Below are 12,042 nucleotides of genomic sequence, written 5' to 3'. Positions count from 1 at the left end.
GTGCCAGGCCTCCCACAGGCCTTTTCCCTCTCTCAAGTGCAGAGGGGCAGCTCCCAGAGGGTGTCTGTCCAGATGGACTCAGCATTATTTGCAAGAAGATACACAGGTTTTACACTCCTCCCTTGTAACCGGCCACCCTCGGGCTTGTGCCTCACAAAACAGCTCCTTCGCTCCTGAAGGTTTCCGTTTTACATGTAGCCATTCCAAGAGATGTTCCCAATTCTCCGCTATCTGGGTGTTTTGTAGGGGAGCCAGCCCGTGCTAGTTCATCCACTTTGGCATTCCATCGGTTCACCGCGGTGTCATCTCGTTGATGAGATGCTATCCAAGCTACTGCAAATGCCCCTTGTTTGGCAATGGTAAGAATATCCTGCCATTTTTCCTTTTGCCATAGAGATATTGTATTGACCTCCCATCAGTTTTATTCCCAGAATGGAAGCCACTCAGTGCAGCCTTTAAACACGGCATAAGACTCAGTACAGATATAGACAGGAGAAGCAGCTTGAGCCTCATGTGGGAAAACGCTCCACACAGCGGTTAGTTCTCCTACTTGTACACTACCTTCTCCTTCAGTAATGATCTGTTCCTCAGTACCTATCCAAAGTGCCACTGCTGGATATTTCCAAGTTTTTCCCTCTCGCTTTGACGAGGCATCCGTAAACCAGACATTCTGCAATTGTTCAGAAAACAGAAGAGCTACCTGTATTACAGATCATAACCCGGGTGTTTCTCTATCCAAGTCCACCTCATCTTGTATACTGAACGCCTTTGTGGTTCCTTCAGATACAGAAAAAAAATCACGATAGTGTTCTATTTGTGCGTACCATTTTCGCACAGAGTCTCTCAGAGCCACCCCATCAGGGGGTGGGGTTCCTGCCAATACTGCTTTAATCACTTTAAATGGGCCTCTGAGCACTATAGGTTGTTGCCAGATAGTCCGTTCAGCTTCCCTTAGAGCTTAACTAACTACAAATAAACCTTTCTGCCAAGCTGTATATCCTTTTTCAGCGTCTTTAAAGCTGTGAGAATAAAAACCAATGGGCCCACTAGGTCCCTCTGGACCCTTTTGCCGCAAACGGATTCACAGTCCAGTCTTGGCAAATCCCCATTCAGTTTGAACTGGATCGGATGGGTGAGTGGGACCAAGGGCCTGATAGGCAGTCGCTTCAAACACCAACAGCTGTAAAGCCTCATCATGAACCTGAGTCCATTCCCACTGAACTCTTTTTCGCAGTAAGTCGTACAGGGGTCTGGCAGTAATTGAAAAGTGAGCAATATGCTTCCTCCAGAACACAAGCAACCCTAGTGCATGCTGTAAGTCTCTCTTGGATTCTGGCATCTTGATCCGGTCAAGAGAGGAAAGGGTATCCGGTGGGATACATGTCATTCCTCCCACCCAACCCCTAAAAATGTTACCTTACTTGAAGGAGCTTGTATTTTCTCAGGTGGAATTGTCAAGCCTGTACTTTCTAAGTGGTTGATGATGTCCTTCTGGGTTTCTCTAACTTCTTCCACCTGACTCCCTCCTATCAGCACATCATCTATATATTGATAGATCTTTACTTCCGCCCTTAGGAGGATTTTTTGTAACTCTTGCGCTAGAGCATGGTGGGCCAGCGTCAAGGAGTGCTTGTATCCTCGTGGGAGTCGTGTAAAGGTGTACTGGTGTCCCTCCTAGGTGAAGGCAAAACAATCCTGGTCCTCAGGTTGTAAAGGGACCATGAAAAATATATCCTTGACATCGATCATTGCCATAACAGGATGAGATTGTTCCTGAATGGTCGCTCTGAATTCAGCAATGTTAGTGGACCTGTGTTGGCATTCAGTCTCCGGTAATCTATAGTCAATCTCCATTTACCGTCTGCCTTTCTGAAAGGCCACGCTGGGGAGTTAAGGGGGGAGTGAGTGGAAACTGCAACCACTTGTTTCTCTAAATCCCCCAGAACTGGTGTGATCCCCTCTGTGGCTCCTAATGGCAGTGGATAGGGTTTCAGATCTGTCAGTTTGGAAGCGGGGAGGGTAGGCGCCACTTGCAGCGGATATTCCGGTCAATTGCCTGATCTATACAGGCTGGACAACTGGGCGGTGAAAAACCTCATGCAATTCAACAAGGCCAAGTGCAAGGTCCTGCACCTGGGGAGGAATAACCCCAGACACCAATACAGGCTGGGGACTGACCTTCTGGAGAGCAGCTCTGCGGAGAAAGACCTGGGTGTTGTGGTGCATGACAAGTTGACCATGAGGCAGCAGTGTGCCCTCGTGGCCAAGAAGGCCAATGAGATCCTGGGGTGCATTAAGAAGAGCGTCTCCAGCAGGCCGAGGGAGGTGATCCTGCCCCTCTACTCAGTCCTAGCGAGGCCTCATCTGGAGTATTGTGTCCAGTTCTGGGCCCCACAGTACAAGAGGGATGTGGAGCTGCTGGAGAGAGTCCAGCGCAGGGCCACAAGGATGATCAGGGGCCTGGAACATCTGCCCTATGAGGAGAGGCAGAGGGAGCTGGGCCTGTTCAGCCTGGAGAAGAGAAGGCTGAGAGGGGATCTGATCAGTGTATATAAATACCTCAAGGGAGGGAGCGCAGAGGACAGTGCTGGTCTCTTTTCAGTGGTGGCCACTGATAGGACTAGAGGAAATGGCCGGAAGCTGAAGCACCAAAAATTCCATAGGAACTTAAGGAAAAATTTCTTAACAGTGAGGGTGACAGAGCACTGGAACAGGCTGCCCAGAGAGGTTGTGGAGTCTCCTTCTCTGGAGATCTTCAAAACCCGCTTGGATGCAGTCCTGTGCCACGTGCTCTAGGTGACCCTGCGTATGCAGGGAGGTTGGACTAGATGATCTCTAGAGGTCCCTTCCAACCCTAAGCATTCTATGATTCTATGATTCTATGATCTGGGAAATACCAAAAGACCACGAATTTCCCTGGGTATCACGCCACTGCCTACCCTTCAAAACATCTATGCCTAGAAGATTCATCTGAAAAGAGCCTACGGCCACAGTGGTCTTGACAGGCTCTTGTTCTTCTGGTAACCATAGTGTCACTGGACTCACAGGCACCGACTGTGTTTTTCCCAAGGCATTTAAAACAATTAGCTTCCTGGATGGAATCGAGATTCCACATCACTCTGCTTCAGTCCACATTAGTGCGGTAATTTGTGCTCCTGTATAAATTAAAAAGGCTACCGGTCTTCTCCTTGGTCCTACAGCAACAGTAATCAATAAATCCCCTGTCGTATTGCAGGTGACTTGTCTTGCAAACATCCATCCTCCGCCTCCCCCCTCACCCTCTGAGAGAGGAGGAATTAGTTTCCCGCCCTGGCCTTCTTCTCAGCCAGCTCCTCCTCAAGGTCTATTAAGGGCGTGGCACTGGGGGTTGATCTGAAAGAGGCCGTTTGCCCTGACCATTCCTGCACTAGTCGTTCTAATTCCTTGGTTGGGAGTCCGTCCATCGAATCCCGGGGAATACCTTTCTGAAGCCCTAGCCGCAACAGCTCGTTTCAGGTTGGAAGATTCTCTCTCCCAGAACTGTGATTTTGGATTGACCCCAAATCTCGGCCCTTCACGGGGGATGATCACCGCCCACTAACCCGTTCTGCAGCCCATATAACCCTGGTTTCACTTCTTTGGGACAATTCGGCAACAGGGCCGTATTTTCTCCCCAAATTAATCAACTCCTGGGCGATCTCTCCCCATTTCCATACTTTCCTCCCTGGCCACTGACAGTCAGGGGTCACCATCCCCTCCAGAGCGGCTTTCTCCATCACGGGTAATGGAATCCCAATGGGTTTCAGGGAGTCAGGAAGTCCTCGTATCAGGGGAGTCATTCTCTCTGGGTCCACAGGCAGCATCATTAGGGAACGCTGGTTAGGCTTCAGCTCCTGATCACACATCATCTGGAGACAGGCCGCCTTTTGCACAGTTTCCACTAACTGATCCACCGTCCCCGTTAGGGCAAGCGGATCTCCTCTTTCCAAAGGGGTCAGCCCTCCAGCCCAATACGCAGCTCTCTGAGTCAATGACCATGGGGCTCAGCGATCGCCAGCAGTCAGAAACACAACCGGACCCCGATACCCTTTTCTTTCTTTTTCTGACAACAAGATTCCATCCCCTCCTGACAAAGACACTCTCCACACATACTCTGTCTCTGATTCCTGCGCAGTTTTTGCAAAATCTTTTCTCAGCTTTGCTAATTCAGTTGCAGTGAATGGGACTTCTTTGGTGGTAACCTGAGGATGTTCATCGCCATAGTCCTCATACACATACTCTTGTTTTAATCAGTGGACACGTATGGGGTGGGCTTTTTACAGCTTCTTTGGCCTTCTGTAAATCTCCCTGGGGATAAGTTTGCTGTGCCCCCTTCTCTGCACGTGTCATTTCTATTTCTGACAAAGTATCTACTTCCCTCAAAAAAGAGTTGTTTCCTCAACTCTTTCTTTAATATCATCTTTTGGTTTCTTTCCTCCTCCAACAATTGTTTGTTCTCCTTTAGCTGTTCCTGCAGAGTGTTTACTGCCCCTTGCAGGGAGTGGATCACCGTATCATCTTGACAAAACTTCTGCTTTCTCTCTTCCACCGCATCTGAATAAGCACAACAAGAAAGTGCAGAATTTGAAAGCGGGAAAGCCAGGAATAACTCAGACTGCGGCGCCCACCCGCCCCACCAGTGGAGGACTGGGAGCCCTACTCTGACTAGTACCCTTGGAAAGAGACGAGAGAAATACTTTGGCATAGGAAACAAGAATGAAGCGATGGCCAAGCTCCAGTGCGACTGGCATGGAAGGAGCAGCAACGGTCCTTACAAATTGTAAAAGCCTCAGTTGCTACTGGAGAGAAGATGGGCTGGAGAGAGCGGGGGCGAGGATCCTAACATCGAGGTCTACGTTGTCTCCGCAGGGACACCCGCTGAGTTAGGAGCCTGTCAGCAACCCTGTAAGCCGCCAACTCGAGAGAATGTTCAGTCTCAGGATCCTGCAGGCAAGTATTACCTCAAGAGTAATTATTCATACTTTGCTTCTTTAATGTGGTTTCACCTGAAAAAAGACTCGCCATAGCCACCTTTTTGTGTGTGATTATTGCCGAACCCCAAGCCCATTCGCAACCTAATTGGCGACGAGGATGGCATTCGGCAATTGAAACAGTGGAACTCACTAGGGGAGTGCACAGCTATGTGAGGTTGTGCCACTGGATAGAAACTGTGTCTGTGCTGTTTGTGTCTGTGGTCTTCAGATCGTTATTGTGTAATATATATCAGCAGAGAGGGCGGAATATGCACAAGAAGAAAGTGCCTCCTGTTGGTAGGAGGCTGCTGCTTTGCAGGACCGCAGGACCCCTTTGGTGCTCCTTCTCCCATTCTTTGAGAGCACCAAGCTGTGGTGCATCTGCTCAGGATGAGGAGGTAGTTCAGGGTGTGTTGCGGGTGCTGAGAGCGCCCGTGATAGGGTTGCTGTCCTCAGAGCACGCCAAGAGGACCTGGATCTTTCACTTCTGTGAGGGAACTGCCTGCCACCCTGTTAGAGGTGGCACCTGGTCCATCTCTCTTGATGGGAACACAGGGAGTGCGGTCCTCCTTGTCCTGCAGAGCTGTCTTCTGCTGCAGAAGGAGGCACACAGCCGCTGAGCCCAACATGCATGGAGTGCAGAGCACTCTGCTCCGGCTGAGCCCCTGGCGCCTGCTCTTGCACTGCTCTTGCACCAGGGGAGCAATGCAAGAGCCCGCCAAGTCCTCCAGTAAATGCCACGTTGCAGCTTCCCAGAGGCTTTGGTATTTAGCAGGGGAGAAAGCAGGCAGAACCTTGTGGAGTGACCTGTTTTCAGCCCCTCTCCTGGCACAGCCGGAAAGCTTTCCCTGCCTTGGCATGCTCTTGTGCCATGCAATCGGGAACTTTGAGGCAGTGCCCTGTGCTGCGAAAGCTGCAGCTGCAGCACCTGGGGCTGCCCTTGGAGCCCAGGGGCCCTGCCCTGTTGCCTGCACCAAAGACAAGAGCCGTCCTTCCCCTCCGGCAGACAGCTCCTTTGATCAGGAGTGGTGCAAGCACAACTGGCTCTTAGCGGCGCTGAGGCAGGAGGCAGGCTCGCTGCACCTGCACAGTGAAGGTGGCACATCTCTGTGCTGAGGGATCACACGAGCTGTGGGCGACACCTTTCCAAGAGGCTCTTTGCTTCCTCATGCCTCACAACTTAATCGAAACAAGTGAACAAGTGCCCTCAGACTGCCTGGAAGAGCAGAGTCCTGCTTTGCAGAGAGCCAGCTGCCCTTCTGCCTCTCTCTACATGTGCTCAGCATGCGTAGCTTGTGCAGCCTGCCTCAGGAATGGAACTTCAGGAGCCACACATAGCACCAAGGTGAACTGACACAAGACAGACTCCTTTATTGTGATTCACAGAACCTCTCTACTCTCCTGGCTCAGCTGGATCCTCTGAGCTGCCATTATGCCATGAACCTGCACTCGGTAAAGGCAGGTGTACTCGTGCTTCCCCCAGTTGCTCTTCACCTTGAATTTGATGAACTGGAAGGCTCTGGGAAGCTGCTTCTGTAAAGGAAATGCAGTGTTAGCCCTGCTGGGAAGCAAAAAGTATCCCCGAGCAAGGAGGCAGCCACGGGTCATAAGGCAGAGCCACAAGGCACAGGACTCTTTGGGTCACCCTCTGTTGCCCAAGCCCTTGCAGGCTAACCCAGCTCCTTCCTTGCATTGTGCCCACACGCACTCACAGTACCTTGAGGTGGAAGGTCTGAACCGCCTCTTGCTCCACATCATATGCAAAAAGCCCCAGGAGCTCTTCTTCGGGGCCTTCCTCATCCATACCCTTAAAAGCAACCGACAAGGATAGCAGGTAATGCTCAGGCAGAGCCAATGGAGAAGAGCCCGCTCAGTCACCATTGGGAAGCCTGCATTATGTCCCACTGCTCTAGCAACAGGTGGGTTGAATCCCAGAAAGCACAACGCTGGAGAGGCCAAAGCACTCCAGAGCTCCCCACAGGCCCATGCAGGATATGCTGCTCTGCAGCAACAAGGCCGCCCTTCTTGGAGAGGAGGCACCAAGACAGTGAGGCCTCCCCTGGCCCTTCCCTCCCAGCAGGTGCAAAGCAGAGACTTACAAAGACGGCAAAATCTTTGGGGGCACTGCTGACTTCCCCGGATGGAGACACTGCCTTTGAGATGTGCTCCACGGTGACAGCCACTGGCCAGATGTGCTGCGGCAACCGTATGACCACTTGGCCCTCGGCTCCTTGGAAAGCCCAGCACTGACCAGGGGAGGTCTTCGGCTGCAAGCAGAAAGCAGCCCCCTTCAGCGGCAAGGCACTCCAGGAGCCCACACTGGCACACTGGGGGCTTTGCAAGAAGCGCACACCTGGGGCTGGCGTTGTGCATGGAGAGGCACACAAGGGGCGCAAAGGGGCAGGAGGGCACTGGGCACCTGTGCTCAGCAGACCAAAACCCTCAGTAGGAAACATCTCAGAGCGAGTGACTTCCCAAAAGCCGCTCTCATCTTGCACGCCATCGCGAGAGAGCTCAGGGCTCCCTGGGGGAGGCCACGGCAGAGCCTTCAAAGCCTGAGGCAGTGGCAAGGCCCTTGTGAGCCCCCACACTTCTCCAAGGGGACAGACCCCAGCAGACCCTCCTCAACTGCCCTCTCTCAAAAACAGGGGCCTTCAGCGTGGAGGTGGCAAAATGCAGCTGCCAAGGACAAGGTCCCCAGAAAAATGCCACCAACCCTTGCGGGCACCTTGCTGCTGTTCTTGGCTTCAGCCCTGGTGGGAGTGCAGTGGCCAAAGGCACGCGGTGGTCAGGAAGAGGGGCAGCGCAGTAGGGCTCAGCGAGCCTGGGGCTGTGAAGGGAAGTGCTTGGCCTTGGTGCCCCCGCTAGAAACAAGGAACTGTCTCGGACGTCCTGCATGCTCTCCATGCTGTTACCTGCAAAATGGTGTCCGGAGGATAGGCCTGGGTAAAGAAGACTCGACAAAGCCAGCAAGATACAGAGTGTCGCCCACTGTAACTCTCCGATGTGCGGGCTCTGTCGATGGTGGCCCCTGAAATACACATGCAAAGCAGCTGCCTAGGACCCTCCAAGAGCTAGGAGAAGCAGTGAGCTAGCACGGATCTCTGAGGCTGCAAGCCCACCTACGCAGTCTTTTGGGGAGGACCATACAGCAGCCCAGTGCCCGCACACTTCCCAAAGGCTTACCTGTGCTTTGCAGAGCCCAGTCAGCCATCTCAACATACTTGGCCCCTATCTGCTCAAGAGCTGCCCGGGTCAACTCAAGAAGGGCCTGAGGAAAACATTGCAAAGGTGGAGATGGAAATTAACGCAGAGAATGAGAGCAGCTCCTCAATGGGCACGTCTGCATGAACACTAAGTGCGAGGCAAGGGCAGCCGCACGGTGCATCGGCCTAGGGCATCTCCCGGTGGGGAATGGTACCACAGCTTTTTGGTGAGCGCTTTGTGACGAGTCAAGGGGGCACAGTGGGAGAACAGCAGTCTCCTGAGCCACAGAGTAGACCTTGCTCAGCTCCCCGCTGCCCCAAGGAGCCCTGAGAGACACCTTTGCCCCGGGCAGCAAGAGGACAGAGTCACTCTGGAAGGGCCGAGAGGAAGCAGCAGCGGGGAGCCTCCAAACGAGAGCAAGGCCTTGCATCAGATGACAGTCTCTTTACCTCTCTCTTCTCAGCGTCCATCTCCCTCTCCTCCAAGACGTCTTCCACTGAGCGCAGGATGGCCTCATGTTCGTGCCTGATCTCTTCATGCAGGCGAATCACCTGCTTTTCTAGAAGCTCCCGCTCTCTCTTTTTCTCCTTCAGCAACCCCAACGTGTTACTAAGGACAAAGGGAAAGCAGGTCTTGTGCAGCACCTGCGCAGCCCCTGCAGGCAGCTCCCCAATGCACTCACAAGCAGCTTGCCACCTTCTTGCCCCCATCCCCTTCCCTCTCTCGCATTAACAAAGGCTTCCCTTGCACTCTGAGCACAGGCGGCAGCCTGCAGCCCTGCCTATTTTTCCATTCAAGCAGGTGCGGGCCAAGGAAGCGCTCTTACCTGAGAGCTGAGAGCTCAGCTTCAGGCACGCTGGCTTTATCCTGCAACACAAAGGGCCTCCGTGAGAGCAAGTCCCACGAGCAGCATGGGCACTTCCCACAGGATTCTTCCCTAGGAGGCAGAGTGCCTGCTGCTTTCAAGCACTTGGAGCAAGGCAGAGGAACGAGGCCTCTCAGCAGCCGGTGTCTTGGGGCAGCCCATTTCCTCTTGGAGCACTTGCAGGCTCCAGGAGCTAAAGCAAGAGCAAAGGCACCTCCTGCCCAATGTCTCTCGTCTGCTGCCTATAAAGCCACAGAGCTGACTCCAGTGGGGAGATCTTGGCCTCAGAGCTCATTCAGCAGCTATGCAGACACAAGGACAAGCACAAGCATCGACACAAGTCCCTCTCCCGCCCTGATCTCTGTGAGGACTAGCCCTCCAAAGCTGCACCACATTCTGAACTTTTGTAGGGGAAGCAGGAGCTCTGCTCTACGGCCTTCACAACGCTTTTCATTCCCATAACAAGAGGCACGTACCTGCAGCGCTTCCTCTTCACACTTGGTCTTGGGGAGGAGCAAGACCCAGCAGTAAACGCCAACTGCAAGTCACAACATCAAGAGCTTCTGAAGCAGGGAGGCACTTCTAGCCATAACGCTCCTAAGCACTCCATTCTTTCACACTGCCTGAACCCATGGAAGGTAGGAGGCAGGCTGTGCTCCACCTAAGTGACCCGCCCTGGCATTCCCAGCTTCCTATCTTGGAGATCTCGGGATCTGCCGCCTCTCCCTCCCCCTCAAAGCTGCCCTCCAGCATGCCTGGGCAGCCCCACCAGATGGTTGGTCAGCACTGCTCACCAGCAAACACTGGGGCCAGCAAGAAAAGGATCTGGATGAGCCTTCTGCCACCCCGTGCTGAGGAGACGCATGGCCTGCAGGAGAAGGAATGCAGGTGTTTTCCCAGCCTAGAGCTGAGCTTTAGTGTCCCGCTCCTGTGCCTGGGGGCTTCACTTCCGCCAGGTTTCCCAGTGCGGCAGGACGGTGAAGACCCACGGGCTTTAGGAAGCTCTGCGGTGGAGCAGCCCTCCCTGTGCGCGCTGAGGCCCGTGAAGACCTCTGGCTTGCACACACAGTCCCTGCCCGGTATCGTGTTCTGGCCCGACACGGTGTGGTGCCCCGGGACTCTCCCGAGGAGAATGGGCTGTGCCTTGCGCCCCGAAAGGCTCTGCTGGGCTGCCTGGCTCCCCAGTCTGGAGGGCAGTGCTGCCCACAGCCCAGTGCTCAGGAGCGCTCTGGCCCCACCAAGGAAGCTGCCAGGATGCGCACAGGGCTTCTGCTCTTCTCCCTCCCTGCTCTTTGGGCCCCATTGCACCCACCGGACCAGACCGGCTGGCATCTCTGCTCTGCTCCAGGTAAGACTCCAGCAAAAGAGAAAAGGTCGCTGATCTGCAAAGACACCAACGCCTCTTCCCAAGCACTTGCTGGCCTCTGCAAACCTGTTCACTCGCAGAGCGACAGCCCTCTGCGCACTGGCCTTTTATGTAGGGCAGCTGAGGGTGAGGTCACAAGAGCCGAGTGCTGTGAGGTCAGGGGCCGCCTGTGATGACCTGCGCAGAGGGGTCTTAGCACGGAGTGAGGCCGCAGTCTGTGGCCTCTGCTGCGGCCTCTGCAGTCTGTCAATGCCGCCCTTGCACTGGCAGGATCCAGCGTGGACACAGGCGTGCCGACCGGGTGCTGAGTGTCTTCCTCGCACTCTGCCATCCACTCGCGCAGGAAGAGCTGATGCAGCCCCATGCAGGTTTGGGCTTTGCTGACGCTGGAGCATATTCCCAGCTCTTGTTTTGCTTGCTCTGTGCCAGGGCACCCAGGGCCCTTTGCCCCGGCCAATGATGCCGCAGCCTGTTCTGCTTTTCCTGCTTGCACTCAGCCAGCGCCAGGGCAGCTCCGCAGGACAGCCCTTTCCTTTGACCATTGCTAAGGCTCAAGGAGGTCTAGGTTCTCGGCACGCTTGCTGGGGGTGCTGGCAATTCCCACACCCTTCTGGTGTAGAGAGCTCCTGAGTAGGATGAGAGTGAGGGGAGCTCCAGAGCAGCTCTACTTGGGAGCAGCTGCTCTTTGCACTTGGAGGAATTAAGCAGCAACCTTGGAGCTCAGCGCTTGATGCAGTCTCTAGGCATGGAGGCTTGTGGCACGTCTGCCCACTTCTGCTCTTGCCATGTCGTGAGCACTTTGCTTCTAGGCTGCCAGGTGCTCACGCCTCCTTGTCTAGCTCTTCCTTTTGCTCCTCAGTGTCGCTGCTTGCCGCTCCGAGCAGCAGGCTCTCCAGGCAGAGCAGGGCTCCCATGGCTCTAGCGCTTCTCAGGCTATCTTCTCTCTGCCCCGCAGCACCACCCTCCAGGATGCCTGAGGTGGGAAGGGACATCTCGCAATGCTGCCCAAGCCCCTCTGCTCCCGAAGGGTCACCTAGAGCATGTTGGCCAGGACCGTCTCCTGGGGACTTTGGACCCTCTCGAAGGATGGAGAGGCCACAAGCTCTCTGCGCCATCTGTTGCGCGGCACAGTCACCCTCCTAGGAAATAAATGATTGCTCATGAGGAGATGGTGGTCCAGTGCGTGCCCACTGCCTGGCGTCGTGTTGCTGGGCACCACTGAAAAGAGGCTGGCCTCATCCTCATGAGACACATTAATAGCATCTAAAATCTTCTCCAGGCCTAAGAAGAGCACCTCTGTCAGACTTTCCTCATAGACGAGGTGTTTCTGTGCCTGCCTTATCCTGCCTCCTAAAAAGCAGCATATTACAAAGTTATGTTACATCTTAAATTTCCATTCTTTGGCCTCTTCTCTTGATCTTGCAGAGTGTATAGCGGCCACCAGTAATTAGAATACTGCACAAGTTACTTACACTAACTGTCATTCATGTCAACAGCAGGCCTATTGGCCTACACTTGCCTCCTAGATGGCCCTTGTCAGGGATTGCACCTGGTCAGTGGAATCCATGGCTCCCATAGCAAAGAATGTTAGCCTTGAAAAGATTAGCGTGAAT

General features: G+C 54.0%; 1 protein-coding gene and 1 pseudogene across 1 annotated transcript; both read right to left on the bottom strand.

The window, feature by feature from the left end:
- Positions 1-3,296: 3,296 nt before the first annotated feature.
- LOC148596139 (uncharacterized) lies at positions 3,297-4,368 on the bottom strand (annotated as a pseudogene).
- Positions 4,369-6,371: 2,003 nt separating this feature from the next.
- LOC148596138 (SUN domain-containing protein 3-like) lies at positions 6,372-10,793 on the bottom strand. Its single transcript, XM_088529764.1, has 9 exons — positions 10,692-10,793; positions 9,540-9,566; positions 9,025-9,065; positions 8,648-8,807; positions 8,178-8,262; positions 7,907-8,022; positions 7,091-7,258; positions 6,709-6,798; positions 6,372-6,524 (listed from the first exon to the last, which is right to left on the bottom strand). The coding sequence occupies exons 1-9, from the start codon at positions 10,791-10,793 to the stop codon at positions 6,372-6,374; spliced, it is 942 nt and encodes a 313-aa protein (XP_088385890.1).
- Between the last annotated feature and the right edge of the window lie 1,249 nt (positions 10,794-12,042).

This window comes from Tinamus guttatus, unplaced genomic scaffold (genome assembly GCF_059628265.1).
Source record: "Tinamus guttatus ecotype Peru unplaced genomic scaffold, ASM5962826v1 Tinamus_guttatus_pri_ptg000029l, whole genome shotgun sequence".
NCBI lineage: Eukaryota > Metazoa > Chordata > Aves > Tinamiformes > Tinamidae > Tinamus > Tinamus guttatus.
This window is presented reverse-complemented; position numbering and strand designations above follow the sequence as displayed.